The sequence below is a fragment of the Cajanus cajan genome, chromosome 4, assembly GCF_000230855.2.
Source record: "Cajanus cajan strain Asha chromosome 4, NIPB_CcT2T_4, whole genome shotgun sequence".
In the NCBI taxonomy this organism is placed as follows: Eukaryota; Viridiplantae; Streptophyta; class Magnoliopsida; order Fabales; family Fabaceae; genus Cajanus; species Cajanus cajan.
The window spans coordinates 13,650,053-13,670,281 of record NC_138520.1 but is presented as its reverse complement, the minus strand read 5'-3'; the positions used below and the strand labels follow the sequence as shown (position 1 = coordinate 13,670,281).

The 20,229-nt window shown below is 30.5% G+C and overlaps 2 protein-coding genes across 3 annotated transcripts; one reads left to right on the top strand and one right to left on the bottom strand.

Moving 5' to 3' along the window:
- Positions 1-6,487: 6,487 nt before the first annotated feature.
- LOC109801763 (translocon-associated protein beta (TRAPB) family protein) lies at positions 6,488-9,281 on the top strand. Of its 2 annotated transcripts, XM_020362888.3 has the most exons (6): positions 6,488-6,797; positions 7,945-8,043; positions 8,152-8,260; positions 8,342-8,413; positions 8,533-8,538; positions 8,919-9,281. In XM_020362888.3, exons 1-6 carry the CDS (start codon positions 6,616-6,618, stop codon positions 9,033-9,035), a joined length of 585 nt encoding a protein of 194 aa, XP_020218477.1. In that variant the 5' UTR covers positions 6,488-6,615; the 3' UTR covers positions 9,036-9,281. The 2 variants fall into 2 exon arrangements, 1 of the variants encoding a protein (XP_020218477.1); XR_014432957.1 differs by having other exon boundaries at positions 6,490-6,797; positions 8,342-8,600.
- Positions 9,282-11,511: 2,230 nt separating this feature from the next.
- LOC109803058 (GRAM domain family protein) lies at positions 11,512-14,006 on the bottom strand. Its single transcript, XM_020364523.3, has 3 exons — positions 13,554-14,006; positions 12,379-12,653; positions 11,512-11,903 (listed from the first exon to the last, which is right to left on the bottom strand). Exons 1-3 carry the CDS (start codon positions 13,864-13,866, stop codon positions 11,670-11,672), a joined length of 822 nt encoding a protein of 273 aa, XP_020220112.1. The 5' UTR covers positions 13,867-14,006; the 3' UTR covers positions 11,512-11,669.
- Positions 14,007-20,229: the final 6,223 nt, after the last annotated feature.

Here is a 20,229-nt window from a genome sequence, read left to right as displayed (position 1 = left end):
AACAGGTCAGAATTCGATTCTTCGGGGACTGAATTCTGAACCTGAACAGGAAACAGTTCTATTCGGGTAAATAATGTGCAAGGGGATCCATTTCTATAAAAAAAAATTTAAAAAAATAATATTCCAGTAAAAAAAAATTTCAATATGGAACTCTTTCTTTAAACTTCTTTCGTGCCTTCGATTGAAAACAAAATCAAACCTCTTGCACGAATTTCTCTCCTCTCAACCATTACTATCTTGTATTCGAATGAGGCTTTCCGTGTTCTTATATATTTAATTTTAAAAATTTTGAAATTTGAAAAACTAAAATAAAATGGAGAAAAAGAAATTACGTAAAATATTACTTCTCTCATCCTTATTTTTTTTAAGATACAATTTAGAAGAAAATTGTAATTTTTTTAAAGACATTTCATGATTTCTATAAAACATTAATTTTTTTTAATCTTTTACTCCTATTAAAAATTAGAAAAATATATGTTTTTATTTTTGTTGGATAATGAGAAGAGAATTTGATAAATAAAAAAAATTAACTTGTAAATTCTCTAATTGTCATTTATCTAATATTAATGTATAAGTTTTGATATAGAATAATATCTTTATATTTTATGAAATTTAATAATAAATAAGAAAAGTATTTTGAATTGTTTACACTTTTTTTTTCATTTTTTCCTTAAACTCATACATCTGAGAAAGGGGAATTTTATATAAGTAAAGGACAAAAAACATAAGAAATAATGAAAAAAAAATCAAAACCAAGAAAAAGTATCTTTTTGTCTATCGTTTATACATTCTTTTTAGAGATATACAAATGCTTTCTATGAATGTATAACAAAGTATATCACTTTTTCATGTACTTATTTTATGTCTAATTTTACTATTGTAATTAGTCTTTTCCAAAAAAATTATTTAATTATTTATTTACTGTAATTTTATTTCAAAAATTATTCAACTCTTTAATTAGTTATATTATATAATTTTTAACATGTTTTTATTAAAAAAAAATCACATAATAAATACTCGCCCCAAAAACCTATCTCTACAGTAAAATCCTTCTCTATTGCATAACACAAAATCAAAAGTTCCTAAACATTTTCCACTTTTGTTGTTGACACTCAAAGCAGCCTTGGTTGGCTCCCATGCTTATATTTGTAGAACCTATGTATTTTCTACAACATAAGCATGTTAAAGAATTCTTAGAGGAAGAAAAAAAGTTATGGGGATCATAAATTTGATCTTTCTTAGATGAGGAATATGTGAAACTAGCTCAATTTTTTTTAGCATATTCTATGATTGACACACTATTTTTTTAAAAAAATTCACAAGCACAAAAGTACATTTGTTGCATATGATGGTATTTCATAAATTACATCCTATAATTGTATGACAATGAATGCAATTGTTTATATAATTTTTCAAAGGTAACAATAAGAAGTAACCATTTGATAGTATTAATGACAATACTACCATATGCATGGTGGTAATCATTCAAATGACAAATGTGTCCAAAAATCAATGGAGGATACTAAAGAATAGGTAACTAAATTTGAGCAATAAAATCGTCAAGAAACAATGAAAAAACAACCACGAAGTTGCAATTAAAGTGAAAATGCTAAAAGGAAAACATAAACATGTGCAAACCTTCTCATTTTTACTACGTACTATGTTGTCGAGTTCCTTATCCACGTAAAGCCTCTTTTGGTCCTTGTTTTGGCAATTGTAGATATTACTTTGTTCACTTATAAATATTAAGAGTCCTCTTATACTCGACATTGCCATCGCTTGTGACACTCGCATATCCATCTATTCTCTTTAGATCCCCAAACACAATTGGATTGTGAATTCAAATCCAAAGAGAATTTGAATGGACAATGATCTTCAATTTTGAATTGTAATAACTCAAATGAAAACAATAAAGGAAAATCTAGTTGCGTTATGGTTGATGTGGAGTGAAAAATAATGAAAACCAAACTTCTAGTGTCAACAACAAAAACAAAGAGCATTTGAGGAACAAGTTTAGGTTTAACATTTTGTAGTGAGACAGTAAAGGAGGATGCTTCCACTATAGAGATAAGATTTTGAGACCATGAGCTTCCATTTTGCAATTCTAGATCCATACCATGAATTTTGCCTTTTATTTTAATTAACAACTAACACATGGCTTTAATTAGTAATGACAATCATGATTTGAACAATTCATAACACACCAGAATTTATGCTGGAAAGAAAGATACACACTAGAAAAGGGGGTTGAATAAAATATATCAAAAACTCGCATTTTTGCAGTAAGGCAATGAAAACACAAACAGATGAAATACTAGAAGGTGATCAATTGATGTACTAAAAATAGATGAAATGGCACAAGTGTTTTATACTGGTTCGTCTCTAACCTAGAGACTATGTCTAATTCTCAATCCAATCAGATTGAGTTTCATTATTTTCAACAAGATACAAGTATTCTTTCACAAGCCACTTCTGGCTCAAACCGAGTATTCTTTCAACAAGTCTCTCTAAGCTTAAACCCAAGTATTCTTCCAAATAAACCTCTTCAAGTTTAACTACTAAGTATTCTTTTTACACAAGCCTCTCCAAGCTCAAACACTAAGTATTCTTTGCACCAGCCTTTCCAAGCTCAACCCTTACAAATACAATGGATAAGAGTTACAAATATAGATTTGTCTCTTCTAAACGTGATGCTATACAAATTAGGTACAAGTAGTTTACAAAGAACTCTATACAAGATTTGCTATGAAGATCTTCTTCGTAGAGCTTCAACTTTGTATTTCTCATGGTGTGAGTTTTTCTCTATATATGATGCTTTTTTATTTTCAACGCTTTCTTTTGTTTTGCTTGCACACTCTTCTTATTTCATCATTCATATTATGCTCATCCTTATTCATATTGTGCATTCTCTCTATTTTTGTTTGAGGGCTTGACCCTTATACAATAACTTCAAAGAAGATGATCGTTGCAACAACGTTTAAATTTAAACATTCATATTTCTTCATGTGTTATTTTGTTTGTATTCTTGGCTGATCATAGGGATTATTGTTGATGCTTAGGGTTTAGGGTTTAGGATTTAGGATTTAAGGTTTTAGGGATTATTGTTAAACGCTTATCAGAGATGCATGTATCTCTTATCTGATCTAGACAACTACTTATCATCTTTTTCTCTTTATTTTGAGTGTGGCAGAGTGTTAATGTAGAGTAGTTGAGCTAGTGCAAAGCAGTCTCTTTTAGGTCTTATCCATGATATCTAGGATTTTCTCTTTCTATCCTAACACAATGATTTGACATCCCCTTTTTGAAAGCTTTCATTTTCTTCAAGGAAGCTTTCTAGTCGATCTATTAATGAATAAAATATTAATACTTCTTAAAGTATAATCTAACTCTTTAACGAGAAATAAATATAACATTAATCCAAATCATGCACTTCATCTAGTATACTTCGTCTTATAGACGAAATATAACATCTACTTCATCTGATTGTTTCTTTCACAGAAACTTATGACTTCTTGTTGTTGTCATAAAAGGTGTTTTATAAAACTCTAATCTATATAAAAAATTTGTTTATTATCATAAAAACCTATAACACCTCAAGGGATTTAAAAATTGTCTTTTGATTCTTCAGACTTTCTTTTGATCTTACACTTTACATGATCTTTTATTGGTATCGATCATTCATTTTTTTTTATGAAGCTTAATTTTGTATCAAACGATCCTTAAAATTTATCAATTTACAAATAAACACTTTAATGGCAATTTCATCTCCATTATTCTTTATTTGTTTGTTTGGGTAAGAAGAGAAGTAAGAGAGAAAAAAGTATAATAGAAAAAAGTAGGAGAAAAGAGAGAATGAGTGGAAAATAAATACAATTTTAAGGTGTTTGGATTAAAAAAAGTAGGAGAGATATTAAGGAAAAAAGGTTAAAAACCTCTTTTGTCCCTGATAATACTTTTTTGTTTCAATTTAGTCCCACTTTAATTTTAGGTCTCAATTTGGTCCCAAATAATTTAAATCATTGCAATTTGGGACTTCCGTCCAAATGATTTAAACGGGGTTAACTCCTGCTGATGTGGATGCTAGGTGGATGCCACGTAGATGCATAGGTGGATGCCAAATGACACGAATACACCTGGAACCAGAACGGGCCGTTCTGAAACCAGAACGGCCCGTTCTGCATGCACATTTATGTGTTAATTTTGCAACTAGAATGGGTCGTTCCAAATACAAATTTAACACAACATGAGTGAAGCAGAACAGGCCGTTCTGAAACCAGAACGGGCCGTTCTGAATTTAGAACGGCCTGTTCTAGAACGCCAACTTCATGCTTTTTATTGTATTTTTTATATCTATATTAATAAAAATATAATAAATAAAAAATACAATAAACTAATATTCATTTATGAATAAAACTATAAAAAAATCAAATAAAATAAGACCTTTCAAAATCCTTCTTTGATTTGAACTTATCCAGTTCAAAATCTTGACTGAAATGCTGCAATGTGATTCAAATTGAAAATAAAAATTCATAATATATCATAAATTCAAAGACAAAAACATGGTTCAGAAACTGAAAATAAAAATTCAGAACATAACATATACTAAAAAGTTAAAAGAAATTATTGAGAAAGGAAATCATCTGGGTAACGCTGAAGAGATTATTAGATGACATTTTATGGTCCTAGTTTAGTAATGGTGGTAGACATTACAATCTGGTGATTGCCTTTTGTATGGATTACGTTGGATTTTGTTTAAGTAACTTTGTATTTTTTAATGGGTTTGGGTACCCCTTGTACTCTCGTTAATTTATTTTGCTTATAAAAAAACGCTGAAGGGAAACCCTAAACCACAAAAATTCAGGTTGTACCTCCTCAAGAACAGGTTGTTATTGTTGGGGTACATCGTCAATGACTTCAAGGGAAAACACCGTTTCTTGACTGTATAGTGTCAATTTGGTAGTAAGTGGTTCACTCTAGTTTGACTAACAATGAAATAAAACTTGTTACCGTTGTTCTTAGTGATACACTGCATCGTCCTTAATGGTACACTATATAGCCCAAATGTTTAGCAATTGAAGTTATCAATCCCCATTAACAATATTACCAAATCTAGTGTTTGAAATACTTTGCACTTGGATTTTTTTGCATGAAATTCTAGAACCAGAACGGGCCGTTCTGGTTACACTGTTGGTGTGTTAATTTTGCATCTGGAACGACCCGTTCCAGGTACAAAATTTACACACCAATAGTGTAACTAGAATGGACCGTTCTGGTTCCAGGTGTATTCAAGTATTTTGGGATCCACCTACGTGGCATCTACGTGGCATCTACGTGGCATCCACCTGGCATCCACGTGGCTACCAATTAACTCTGTTTAAATCATTTAGACGAAAGTCCCAAATTGCAATGATTTAAATTATTGAGGACCAAATTGACACCTAAAATTAAAGTGAGATTAAATTGAAACAAAAAATATTATAAGGGATCAAAAGAGGGTTTTAACCAAGAAAAAAAAAACATAAACATTCTTTGCATTTTTTTTAGTTTATTAAAGAGGTATAATTCATCAAGTGTATGTGCAATTCCATGTCTAAGCCAAGAAACGAATCTCAATCCTCGATTAAGAATTATAAGTGTCGTATTACTTGAACAAATAACTTTTGATATTCTTTCTACTTATTTGACTTAAAAAAAGTGAAGAAAAGTAAAATATATTTTTAAAAACATATTTATCTTTAATATATAATATAATGCAATTAAAATATTTGTAATATAATATTTTTTTAGAAAAGCCAAAACAAATAAAATATTTACCCAAAAACTATAAACCATCACGATGGAACAAATTTCTTTTCTCAACAATTATTAAGTTTGCAAAGTAAAAAATAAGAGGTCAATTTTGTAACTTCATGCAATATTTCCTTCTTTGGCCTCTTTTCTCTCCATAAAAAAAGAAGATTTTGTTTTTAAGCGGGATCGACAATTAATTTTCTTTATTTTCTAATTTTTTTTCTCTATCCAAACAATATCAAATTACTACTCTTCTTATACTTCCTCTTTTCCTAAAACTTGTCAAACCAAACAATGCGTGAAATCTACCTCTTTTATAATGGTCTTTTATATCAATTTTGGATTAAACTACAGAAAAATCTCAGAAATTTTAACGAATAAATGAAAAATTAATAAATAATTGTTATTTAAAATAAACAAGTTAATTCCATTCTAATAGAAAAACTATTTATAAAACAGAAAACTTTTAAGAATTAATTAAAATCCAACGTGTATATTTTCACTAATAAAATAATTTAAAAATTAATTAAAACAAAATTAGAGTGATACATGTATTTGTTACCGCGATAAAGTTAAAAGATGAATTAAGATAAAATTAAAATTTAAGATTTTATTAGCAAAAATTGGAAAATGTAAAGTTTAAAGGATTAGGTATTTTTCATCCCTAGTTTAAAAGAATGACAAAAAATAAGATGGGGAGTATTTGTTTGCATCGAACCCTAGTGTTGGGAATTGGCACAGATCACAAAACCACATAAACAAAGAGTCCCACGTTCTCTTCGCATTGACTCTCTCTCTCTCTCTCTCTTCCTCTTCACAGTGCCAATGGCGGATCCAATCTTGAAGGCTCTGATTGCGTTTGCGCTCTTAGCTTCTCTCTTCCTTTCCTCGCACGCTTCCTCCGATGTTCCTTTCATCGTCGTTCACAAGAAGGCCACCCTCAACAGGATCAAGTCCGGTGCTGAAAGGGTTTCCGTCACCGTCGACATCTACAACCAAGGAACCTCGTACGCTTCGATCTACCTTCTAAAGTTTCGTTTTTTATTTGTTGGTTTTGGTTTGCTTTGGCTGAGATCCCAATTCCCCTTTGCATGCATGCATGCCCTCCTTCCACTTGTTTAATTTAAATGCTTCAATTTGGGCTTTTGGGTGTTTTTGATTTCGTGAATGTTTGTACTGTTGTGTCTGTGTGTGCTATAGATGAAGAAATTGAATCTGGATCTCGTTTTTTTTTTCCCGGATTTTATCGAGTGGTATGGGAAATTAAAGAAAAGAGTGATTTTTAATTAGCTTAGATGAAGATAGGGATTAGAATAATCAACTTTATGGAGCCTCCAGTGGAGGATACTTGTTGTGGTCTATAAAAAAAAAAAAAACTTTTTAAGCATGTGGGGCATGTTCCTTTTGGTTTTTAGGAGTTTGGTGAGTTGAAGGAAAAGTGATTTTGCTCTATTGGTTTTGATCTGATTGTTGGGTAATGCAGAGTTTCTGTCCTGTATGGTCTGATGATGCTTAATTTGATGTGAAAAGATTGAATTTGGTGGTGTGCTTGGGGTTTTGAGGGTGTTTTACTGGTGCCACTTGTAACATGTGAGTTACTGTTTTCAAAGAATGGATAAGTGGATTGCAAGTTGTATTGTTTGATGTGTGTTTGGAGATGCGTTAGATATGCATGTTGTTACCATTCAATTTCATGCTGAAACGGAAAAATAGTTGCTTTTGATCTGACACACGTCTTCTAAGAAATACGTGAAACCAAATATGCTAGTAGTTTGCTGCCTTACTTGTTAAGGATTGGTCGGAGGGCAGTACCAAAATGCATGATATCTTACTGTATTTTTATAGGATTGGGTTTAATGTCTGTCATGAACGATGATAGGGTAGTAGAAGAGGGTGTCAATCAATAAAACAAGACTTTGTGTGCTTTTACTGCTGTTGAATCATGGTTTCATTTTCAAATCTTACCTTTGAGTTCCTGTTATAAATGAGCCTCAAATATTGTAATTCGTTGTCCACTTGAAACTTGTTGAATTGTTCAATTTTGAATTTTCTGTTATCCTTAAAAGAACTTCATATTGTATCTATTTCTGTTTTGTAGCATATGCTAGTATGCTTGCTACTATTTTTTACTTATCCATTTTCTTGTTTTTTAAGGACGGCTTATGATGTAAGTTTAGCAGACGATAACTGGCCAAGTGATGCTTTTGATGTAATCAGTGGAAGCACTTCTAAGTCATGGGAAAGGCTTGATGCGTGAGTTTCCTGTTATAACCTTTTTGCTACTTTGGGTTACCTCATCTTGTTTCTGCCCTGCTGCATTTTAGTTCATCTCTTTTTACAAATAAATCATTCTGTTTTCAGTGGTGGCATCCTTTCTCACACATTTGAGCTGGATGCAAAAACCAAAGGGGTATTTTCTAGTGATCCAGCTGTTGTAAAGTTCCGTGTTCCCACAAAGTCTGCTTTACAGGTTAGTATTTGTTGGAATTGTTGTCGATTTTATTTTTTGGTGAACAACTTGTTTCTTATTTAAATAGTATTTTGCTATTAGGAAGCATATTCAACTCCCATAATTCCTTTGGATGTTCTTGCTGATAGACCTCCTGAGAAGAAGTTTGAATGGGTATGTCTCCCGTATGCTTGAACATGACAGTTAGATGAATAAAAATCAATTGCTTGTGTCAACTGACGAGTTGCTTTTTGTTTTCATGTATTCTTACTTGGTTGGACCCGATATCTCAGGCTAAGGTATGGACAACTATTTTATGTTCTCTGTAGTTGCAAATTTCAAAATTATGAAAATGGCTTAAGTATGAATTAGCATGAGCGTTGTATATTTTGGTAGTTTATTTTGCATGTCATTGGTTAAGCATGATGATATGGACTAAGTGGGTCTCATTGACCCATTCTTAATAAATGGATGATTTCATAAGTTGTGTATGGCGACTAAACAGAAAATAAAGTTTATCTGTTTTGGCTTAGTTTTGTACTTTTCTCCCTAGACACGTGATTCATCAAGATAATAATGCTGTCTTTAGTATCTTTTCAATGAAATTCTTTGCAACAACTTTTTAGATGTATCATGGTGTAAACTCATTACCTTAATTTCAAACTATTCTTATCCACAGAGGTTGCTGGCTAAGTACGGATCTCTAATCTCAGTGATCTCCATTGTGGTCCTGTTCGTTTACTTGGTAGCCACACCATCAAAATCCAGTGCAAAAGGAAGCAAGAAGAAGCGTTAATCATCAGCAAATTAGTGCATTTGCATTCAGGGGCATTTTGGAGGCTAGATGGTGATATTCTGTCGACTGTCGTTGGTCAGTTTTTACCTGGTTGTTGGACTTTTTTGAATGAATGGTTAAATGAGTTAGTGAGAGAACAAATTAATTTCTTTACGGCGTAGCCTGAACAGTTGTTTTCAGTTCTCACTGGACCCATGTATCTTAGTTAGTGAAAGTATATTTAATGGTTACATGATTTCATAGCTACTTTAGATTCAATAGCATATATTATGATGATCTTTAAGTTCGATTCCATGGTAATTATTGGCCACGTTATCAAATCAGTTATTTCCGAGCATGTACCATGGCCATGGTAAAACTTCAGGGGCCTTCATCCTTCCTCTGTCTGTTTTCACAGTTCATTACCATTTTCTTCCTTTTGAAGCATTATTTAGAAGTACCTTTTTGCCATAAGAACTAAGAATTACCTGAAGTGAATTCAAAATGTGTGTTGTGCATCGCATGTGACATTTAATCAATATATTAAATTCAATAAAGTATGTTTAGATGATGGGCAGGAATAAGTCAACGTAGTCAATATCTCAACAAATTTGTTGAAATTATGAATGAAACTAGATTGGTGGTATTCAAGAAAAATAATTAAAGTGTTTTTTTTTTAACATATGATATATGATATCTATAAAGAACAGATAATCTCAATACAAAGATCAATAGCAATAGCATTTGGAAAAAAATTTGCTAATGACATTGAAAAAAAAAAGGACTAAAGACCAATAAATAATCTTTCAAAGGGATTAACAAATGACCAACACCGTTGTTCATTAAAGAAACTCCTCGAGTATTCCAGTTCCCGAAGGCTCATTGATAGAAGAAATTCATGCCTAAAATTTATGATGGGAAATTCTTTATAATTATTCAAAAGATCAAATAGTTGGGTATATTTTCTGAGTTTTTAACATAAGACTCAACAAAAGCTTTATACTATAAAAATGTTATCAATACTTTTTGTATGACCACATTATAATTATTTATTCAACATATATTTTTTTTAATTAAAAACAGGTTGTAAAGCAATTCCCAACTATCCTAAAATAGATGTTAAAACTATGGTTTCAATTGTACCGTTTTGCAAAATGGAAAGCTTTATTTTCCTACTTTGATTTTGATATAATACATATGAAAGGAGAGAAAAATTTATCACCAAATTTTTTAACGAGTTTTTGCAAGAAAAAATGAATTACAAATCAAGAGTAAAGACAAAAGATCCATATGCTCTATAACAACAAATAAACAATTCTCAATAATGTAAAGAAAATAACACCTAAACTCAACTTGTTACAACGTAAGGCCACTCATTCCTATTCAAAATCCTTTAATCACAACTCCCAATAAATATACAACTCCACAATAACTCAATATCTTTATTAAATTATTTATATTATTCTTTATTAAATTATATGGTATTATTAAGGAAGTTTAACTCAGTCGATTGAATGTGTAAGCCAACTCAACATGTAAGTGTTATACATTTGTTTTTAAATGGTGTTTGAAACCCATAGGAAGAAAAAACTTAATTTCGGGACTTGTTTCAACACCTTATGAGTTAGAAGAAATTCCTTAGCAATAAACATTAGACTATCTTACGATTTTCATCATAGAAAAATATAATGAATCGGAAGATACTATTAGACGAATTGCTCATAATATTCTACCTTTGAAATGATAAAATCCGTGTCAAGACCAGTTAAGAATAAGAACCAATGAACCATGTCACATGGCCAAAACAGTTAGTGTATAAAAAAAAAGAAGACCAAGACAGTTATTCAAGATCATACATGCAAGATAATCCGTGCAATGAAGGACAATATTAACTGGATAGCCCACATCCAATGATGAGGACAATAATACTCTAAAAAGGACAACGTGTGACCTCCATGTCTTCCTTGAATGTATATATTCTGAAGTATAGAGCTTGGTGAAACTCTTTAAGAAAAGCATTAAATTCCAAAAATTGTTTTCAAGCTTGTATCAGTATTTTCCTCAATGTTAAATGTGCAATTCATTATCTTATAATATCAACTAATGATGAATTTGATAGCCTCATCATTAAAAGCAAACTGTTATATGACATAATCCTACAATTATACTTCATGTAGGTAAAACTTTACAACGATTTAAGTCTCACTGTCAGCACCTTGAGACTAGGGTCAGGACAACCATATTTAAATTACTTTATCATAGGAGCAATCAAATTTTATGCCCACACAATAAGGGAAACTCTAGATGAAATACGATGGAAACGGAAAAAGTGGTCATAATCGATGATTGAGGTCAATTTAAGTAAAAATCACAAAATTGAAAAAATCAGCCTTTTACGATTATTAGAATGATGAAACCTTGGAAAGAAAACTGGCTACTCCGTCCCAAATAAGAGCGTATTTAACTAAAATTGCAAGAACATATCAGAGGAAAAAAAGATGCACAACAGACATGACATTTTATTTATGTATTACGAAATTTAACATCCACTCCTCAAAATTTTGACAATAAAGTAATGATCCGATGCACAAACCATAAAGTAAAAATATTAACAAAATTATACATAGAACAGCATAATAATCCAAAAACTAGAAATCACTGGAGTTTCTGGTCATTAGCTCCGGAACTAGTGGATGGCACAGCTATTCCTGGTGCTACGAAGTGTGAGATACCTTCTGAGAGGTTCTTAACTGCTTTGTCAAAATTGACAAAACCCATGAACCAAAAATCATGTCCTTCCACTGTTACAATTTGAATGTACTTTTCTGATGGGTTTTCCCTCATGATCACTGGGTTGACCACTCCAACCTTCCCCAAAGGCACCATTACCTGTTGCACAACACAATTTCCAAGTCATTTTTTTTTTCACACACCAAATTTAACTAACTAATATCTTCTCTAATAATTCATAAGAGAGTAAATGTTTCAAGTCTCTTGGTCAAAATTGGTTTTAGTCTACATTATTTTATTTTTGGCATAAACCATAAATAGGTATCCTTTGTTGGAGGCAATCCTATTCGAACAAAGATATACCAACATAAGCAACAAAACTTTTCTTTTGAATATTTAAAATTACTGTATATTCAAGACAACTCGAAACTTTTTTTCTGAGTATTTAAGATCACTGCATATTCAAGACTTGAATTCGATACCATTAGTTAAGCTAGAACAACTCAACATACAAGTTGATCCTCATCAAGTTTTGGTTCTTGAATTTTTTAAAATGTGATGGATTTTGTCGCTCGTCAAGTCTATGCAAAAAAGGAACTAAACTTTAATACGGTATTTTTACTAAAATAAGTACCTTGTAGTAGCTCCAAGTTTCCTGGCCAGAGGGTGCAGTGAAACACAATGGGCGATCACTGCAAAACGCTACATGAATATTGGACAGGTAAAGGGTTCCTGCAACTGGACCTGTTGATGTTGAAAGGTAACAAGCAAAGCTCTTCTTGAGCTTCTCGTTTGGATAGGTTGTGAATGTTTGCTTGTAAAGGGACTCAAATCCACCCTCTGATATCGCTTTTGCCGTTAGATTCATCTTCCCAAACGCAGCTGAAGATACTGAAGGACCTGTTTTAACTGCAAATAACAGTAAAAACTAACAATCAAAACATTTGAAAACAAAAATACTAGGAAAACATAGCTAACTTTTCTTAAGGCCAAGTTCTCTATATAGTTTCCTAAAACATTAAGTTAGGTTTGTTCTATTTTAAAGTTAGATAACATTAAGTTTGAAATATTAATCTCAATCACAAATTTATACTAGAACGTCTACTATTTTTTTTTATTTATTGGAAGATGTGATTATTGATTTTCTAGTTTCTTATAAAACAAAACTTACAGGACAGTTATCATTAGTGTTGTTCTGTTCTCAAGTTAAAATTCAAATTTTACTTTGATAATCAGCATTTACATTTAATGAATTTTTTTTATGTAACTGATGTGAAACTAAAATTTGAAACTCTAATTGTTAATGAAGAACAACACTCATAGTACTTATCAAAATTCACAACATGACATTTATACTATCAAAATTGGTGTTTTGTATAAAGGTTAGTACAAGTAGCTGAAATAAAACTCTAATTTGAATTGAATAACACTAAAATACTTTAACAAACTACAACTAAATTGGTCTTTCTTGAAAACATTAAAGAGTATGTGATGTACAATTGACTCATATTATCTAATTTATATCGATGAGTTGTTGGTTTGAGTAATTTAAATAAAGGTAATCAACCAGATTACTTTTTAAGTGAGAATTAGTCATCAACAAATTCATTAAACCAATTACATCATTACCAAAACAAAAAGAAAAATCTAATTCATGATATTATTCGAAAAACGAAGATCCAAGTTCAAATTCTCATATTTAAGAATTTTTTGCTGAGATACTAAATTTGAAGAGCAAATTAAATTGATGTTTCATTGGCAGTTTGAACTTGGAAATTTGAAACATTTAGAAAAGGGGTAGGAACTTACGGTTGTGCCAAACGTTGTGAGCGGTGGCTTCAGCTTTCTTGGTCCAAGAATCAAACATGTTGAGGATTGACTCCATGGGACTGTTGCTTGGTTTCTCAACGGGGCTGTGTTGGACATAAGGGTGTTGGAAGTACTGCACTTGCTGAGGTTGTTCGCTTTGTAAAGCTGCTTTTTTGTTATCTGGGTGGCTGCTTGGAACAGCAGGGGTACCCATCATGTGAGTTCCCCAATTAACGTTGTTTGATGATGAAGGACAAGGTGCTGCATCTTGTGCTTCAGAAGGTGATTGGTTCTTTTGGGTGTTGGTGTTCATCTTGAGAGCAAGAGAAAGAGATTGAGGTAAAAGTTATGAGAAATGAGGTGTTTTGATTGTTTGGTTTGGCTGAGATTGATGCAAGTTATAAGTAGTTGAATTTGGAAGGAAAAGTTGTACGCGCTTACAGGCCAAAATGTCCCACACCGACTACCGTTTTGCTTAACCGTGTATTGGGAAAAAGAAAGCTTAAGAAGTAAGATGTTGAATTTGGAATATATCATCATCCAAATTTATTTTAATTATTTTTTTCAAAAAATTTAAAATAGGACACGACATGTGTTATGTAAGAATCAACCACCAACATTTTCTTTGAAAATTTTTAATGAGAATATAAACCACTATTTCATTCTTAAGAAAACTCTGCATAAAAAGCATAAAAAATATAAAATATCAGAGAAATTAAATTTATTTCTAATTTTAATTAATAAAAACAAATAGAATTAATCAATTATATTCTATGTTTAAGGAAGGTCAGGAAGTTCGAATTTGAATCCTGTCTCGTATATAGTAGCCGCGTTAAATTTCTTGGGTAAAATGGAAAAGATGTGTAAGTCAAAGGTTGAGGGTGGACTAGGAATCAAAGATGTCAAATTGTTCAATTGGGCACTACTAGGGAAATGGATGTGGAGGTGCATGCTCTCTCCGGGTATGTTGTGGGCTAAAGTTCTTCATGATAGGTATGGTCGTATTGAGTCCTTTTCAAATTGCTCAAATGTGGATAGGAGGGCCTCTTGGTGGTGGAAGGATATAGTGGGGGTGCTACAACAAGGGAATTTTTGGTTGGACGAAAAGACTGAGCGTTGTATTGGTGATGGCACTATGACCCGATTTTGGGAGGATAAGTGGATAGGTGGTGTGTGCTTGTTGGATGTCTTTCCTCGTTTGTACTCCTTTGCCTTGGACCCGTTGTCAGTGGTGGCAGATAATGGAACTTGGGAGGGATCTACGTGGGTGTGGCATGTTAATTGGAGAAGAGAACCTTTTGTTCATGAAGGTAGGAGTGTGAATACCTTGTTGGATATGCTTCAGGGCTTGCAGGTTATCTCTTCAAGGCAAGACTATTGGAGATGGATTTATGATAAGGACGGTGTATTCTGGTGAAAAGTGCGTACCTTTGGCTACAACGCTTGGTAGGTGGAGAACTCAGATACTCTTCGAATTTTCAACTAGTTATAAAAAGTCTTTGGAAATGTAAGGCTCCGATCAAGTGCTTGGTGTTTTGTTGGCAGGTGTTATTGAATGCGTTCCCGTGCAAATCATTGTTACAAGTACGTGGTGTGGGTTTGGATAACAATTTTTGTTCTTTTTGCTCTCTGTTTGTTGAAGACCCTCTTCATCTTTTCTAATGTGCCCGATGACATTTAATACTTGGTTAGCTGTTGCTAATTGGTTGGAGGTTGCGGTGGTCTTTCCCAATTCTTTAATTTCTCTTTATTTATATTGAACGAATCTTGGTATATATAAAAAACATTCTCACTTTTTGCGGGTAGTTTGGGTTTCTATTATCTGGTCACTATGGCTTCATCGAAATGTCATTATCTTTCAGCAAGGTACTACAAATTGCAAGGAAGTGTTGGATAATATTAAATTGCGTTCATGGAAGTGGATTAATAGTTCTGTCCGTGGTTGTTCTTTTAGTTACACAAGTTGGTATTATAACCCGAGTTTGTATTTCTCATAGTTTCTTTCTAGCTTTGATTCTAATTATGTCTATGTGTCTCTTGTAACGGGTTGGAGTACCTCTTGTACTCCCTTTAATTTAAATTTCTTTTGTTTATCAAAAAAAAAAAAAGTAGCCACGTTAAATCTTGGGACTAGCTTTTCCACCCTTTAAAATACCTCCAATATAGTGAAGAGATTAGTTACTATTGTCGATAGTAGATACCCCAAAAATGAACAAAAAAAATACTTCACTTTGAGAGTCAAATTTATTTGAATTGAATACTTGTTATAAGACGTAATTAATGTTGTGCATGCCAAATGTAAAAATTATAAAGTAATTTTAAATTACATGATTTTTATTTTATTTTTATATAATAAGTAATTAAAGATGTTAATAAATTTTTGGTAAATGTCATGTAATAATTAATTAAAAACATAATTTCTATAGTATAAGAGTTTTAAGTTCTTTTTGATTAATATTATATATAACTAAAATTTAAAATAAATTATGCATATAAATAAATATTATGTTTGAATATATAAATTATGTTTAAATTTTTTTAAAAAATATTTTAAATATATGTATATATATTTATAATAAATTTTATATTTTATTACAAATTTTAATTTTTTAATAATTTATTTTAAAATATTAAAATTTAATTTACAAATAATTATTATAAAAAAAATTAAAATAGTCTTTAAAAATCTTCTCGTAAAAATATTCTTGCATAAAATATCTGGTTTTCTTTACATATAAAGATGGATAATTTTATATTGCTCATTATAATTTCTTTTTTAAAGTTATTTTTTATACTAATTTTGAATATTATTTTATATTTTTTTAATTCTTACAGTTAAAAACATTCTATTTAATTCATGTATATATTTTTTATTTTTTTTATTCATTGTCATTTATTATGATAAAAATTATAAAGAAAGTTTATAAAAAAATGTATAGAATTAAAATAAAATATTTTTAATTACAAAATTAAAAGATAAAATTTATAAAATTATAAAGTATAAAATATTGTAATTAAATTCATTTTTAAATATTTAATTGTTACTGCGGTCAAAAAAAGTATTAATTTTCACTTTTTAATAGTTAATGGTATACTAGTATTTTTAACATGGATGACATATTTATTTCACCCAGATTTCCTCAGCACTTACGAAACGGTGAGAGCGGTTCTGACTATGTGCGATCGAGATTCTTCTACGCTAAAATGGTGTAATACTTTTATATTAATAATTTAATGTCTTCTACAATGAATTAGGTGACATCTGAAGAATTTTTTTTTTTTTTTTATTGTTTCTAGAATAATTAAATGAATTAAGTTTAAGAAATGTCAATACAATTTTTATTAATTGATTGAAATAAAATAAAAATTATACTTGTTCAGTAGGAAGTGAGATTTATGTAGTATTGGTTTAGAAATTCCAATAGATTAATATTAGGGATGACAAAGTGGGCCATGGCTCGCGGGCTGGCCCGTTGGTCCGCCAAAAATTGGCGGGCCGGGCCAATCATTTCAATCCGCCAAGTCCGTCCAACCAAGCCCGTTAACCTGCCGGGTCAAATAGCGGGCCGGGTCGCCACAACCCGCCGGCCCGCATATTTTTTTCTTTAATTTAATTATTTTTATGTTTATTTTATTTTGATGTAGAAGATGAGGATGAAGATGATTAGGAAAAAAAGTAGAGATAACTTCTTTCAAGAGAGCTTCTAATATTCTTAAAATAAAAATTTAAAGTTAATTAATTGTATTTAAATTTGTTTTGTGGACTATCAAAAAATTTAGTTTATAAATAATTTGTAAGTTTATAATTTAGTTTTGATTTTGGTGTAAATGGATTAATTTCTATTTGATTTTGTTTTAAGTTTGTAATTTGTTTTTGTTGAACATATATTAAGTACAATATGTATGCATTTTTAATTTCATATGATTATATTTATTTATTTGTAGCAATTTTTTTTTATTTGACCATAAAATATTTTTTTTTCCATTTTTTTTATTTTTTATTTTTATAAGCGGGCTGGCCCGCCAGCCCGCCCTTAGGCGGGGCGGGCCAGCATCTCCAGCCTGTTTTACATTGGCGGGCCGGGCCGGCCCGCCCCGTTTTTGGCGAGCCAATGGCGGGCCAAGCCAAAACGGGCCGAGCTGGCCCGTTTTGCCATCCCTAATTAATATTACTTAGTGTTGACAAGTATATCAACTTTATCATGGTTACAATTCAACGAGAAAAATTGAGTCAATCCCATTAGGATAAAAGGAAGAGATAAATATGGAGAAAAAATAATAGATTGTGAAATGGATAAGTGCTATTTTGCACGGAGATAGCATAGGAGGATGGTGTTTTTGAGTTTGACACTCTTTAAAAACAGTTATATTGTGGACGTATCTTAGATATTTTAATAGATCGTGTCTATATAAATTGGATATGTCTCCATAACAGATATCTACAAAATTGACGTGTTTCTATTCTGAACATTTATAAAATTGACGTGTTTTTATCATGGACACTTTTAAATGAACATGTCTCTATTTTGATGACCTGTTTGATATGTGGATTCGAGTTTTTTTTTATATATATAAATAAATCTTGATAAAAACATAAACAAAGAAAGAATTTTTTTTTTAAATGATGAAGAATAAATCTCAATAAAAAAATAAATAAATAAGGGAAATTTTGAGATTTAAAAAAATAATTTTTTTTGATAAAAATAGAAACAAAGAAGATAAGATTTGAGATTTTAAAAAGAGAAAAAAAAATTGATAAAAATATAAACAACGAAGATAATTGTTTTGTTTATCCTTACTTAACTTTCACGTAATAAATTTTCTTTTTTAATAAAAATAAAAATAATGAAGGAGGATTCGAGATTTTTTTTAAAAAAAATATTGTAAAATATGATGTCTCTTAATAATTTATTTTTAAGCCTTACTAGGTTATTGTTATATTAATATATGATATTTTTATCATATTATTTATATTATATATTATATATGTCATGTCCACGTCTCTTATGTTTTTTGATTTTGTCGTATCTTCATATCTTTATCTGTGTCGTGTCTATATATCATGTCCGAATTCGTGCTACATAATATATGTGACATATAATATAAATAAAAAATATAGAGAGATAAAAAAAGACAGAATAAGAGTAATAAGTTTTAAATATGTAACATATATGTTCATAAAAAAATCTTTTAGCAACATGAAACATTACCGTGAGAAGAAACTTAAGTACCATTACTAACTACTACAATAAGATGATAGGATACCTTAATAATTTACGTATTCTAAAATGAAATAGGTGACTTCTACGAAAAATCTATTCATTATTTTTAAATTAAAAGGAATTAAGTGTAGGAAATGTTAATACATTTTAACATATATATTTTATTATATTAAAAAATATATACTTATATAGGAAGTAAGATCTATTTTAATTTATAAATTCCAATAATTTAACCTAATAACTAAAAAAAATATCCTTCACCCACGAATGATGTTTGGAGCTATTGAGTTTGCTTATAGAAAGATTGAACTTTCCACTCCTGAAGAGAAAATTAGTGCTTTAAGAAAAAAAATTTATAAATTATTTGAAGAGTATGAGAAACTAAAATCAAATGAGTCAAATGCTTTTTAACTTCTCATGTGTCTCTTCCACCACAACAAATTTCATATACTGATGATGAGCAAGTCCTTGATACCTTTGATGTAAGTTAATAAAATTTGTTTAAAGTACTTTACTTAATTTTATTTTTGTTTAGTAATTATTATTAACTATTGAATTTCTTTTTCTATATAATATCTTATGAATGTGTTGAATATTTGAGCCAAAATGCTTATGCTAATGGAAAATCTGAATTTGATCTATATTTGGAGGAAGGAAATTTTGATTCAAAGTTACATAAAAATTTGGATGTATTAGCTTATTGGAGGGATCGTCGTGATCGTTATCCAAATCTCTCTAAAATGGCTTGTGATGTGTTGAACATTCCAATCACTATAGTTGCTAGTGAGTCCGCCTTTAGCCTTGGGTCTCGTGTGCTAACTATGTACCTTTCTACCATTCTTTCTGAAAATGTGAAGTTACTCATTTTAACTCAAAATTGGTTGCATGATTTTGAAGAACTAGGTAATTTTTATAATTTATTATCACTAATGAAAAATTTCTTATTTATTTTTTACAATAGCTCATCCTAACACTTTTTTTTTTCTTCTTATTGTAGATGGAGATAAAGTGGATATTAAAAGAGAAGAATTGGTTATTGATATTTCTGTTCAAGACTCTAATTAAGTTTAATGTTGATGAATATTTTGCTCATCGTTTGATGTAATTAATTACTTAATTTCATGACTATTATTGTAGTTTTGTATGATGAAACATAAAAACTTTTATTACTTATTTACTTATAAGTTATGACTATGATGTTAATTTTATGACTATTTTGTTTATATATATTGTCTCTCTTTATTTAATTTAAATATTTTCAATTTTTAATATATAGGAGAGGAGGATGCATATGATTAGAAGTTGGTAAAAAAAATTATTTTTTAAAAACTCTTTTATGGGTTGATGGGCTGAACCATATAACCCACCAACCCGTGGTGGGATGGGCTGGGCAAAAAAAAACTAAGTAAACATAAAGTGGGTCAGGTTGGGTTAACCCATTTTTGAGGTGATGG

Bases quoted from the DNA above. Each gene is read 5' to 3' on its own strand.
- LOC109801763 (XM_020362888.3), top strand. From the start codon at position 6,616: ATGGCGGATCCAATCTTGAAGGCTCTGATTGCGTTTGCGCTCTTAGCT. The intron at 6,798-7,944 runs GTACGCTTCGAT...TTGTTTTTTAAG, and splicing joins ATCTACAACCAAGGAACCTC to GACGGCTTATGATGTAAGTT. The intron at 8,261-8,341 runs GTTAGTATTTGT...TTTTGCTATTAG, and splicing joins CCACAAAGTCTGCTTTACAG to GAAGCATATTCAACTCCCAT.
- LOC109803058 (XM_020364523.3), bottom strand. From the start codon at position 13,866: ATGAACACCAACACCCAAAAGAACCAATCACCTTCTGAAGCACAAGAT. The intron at 12,654-13,553 runs GTAAGTTCCTAC...TGTTATTTGCAG, and splicing joins TCACAACGTTTGGCACAACC to TTAAAACAGGTCCTTCAGTA. The intron at 11,904-12,378 runs GTACTTATTTTA...GTTGTGCAACAG, and splicing joins AAACTTGGAGCTACTACAAG to GTAATGGTGCCTTTGGGGAA.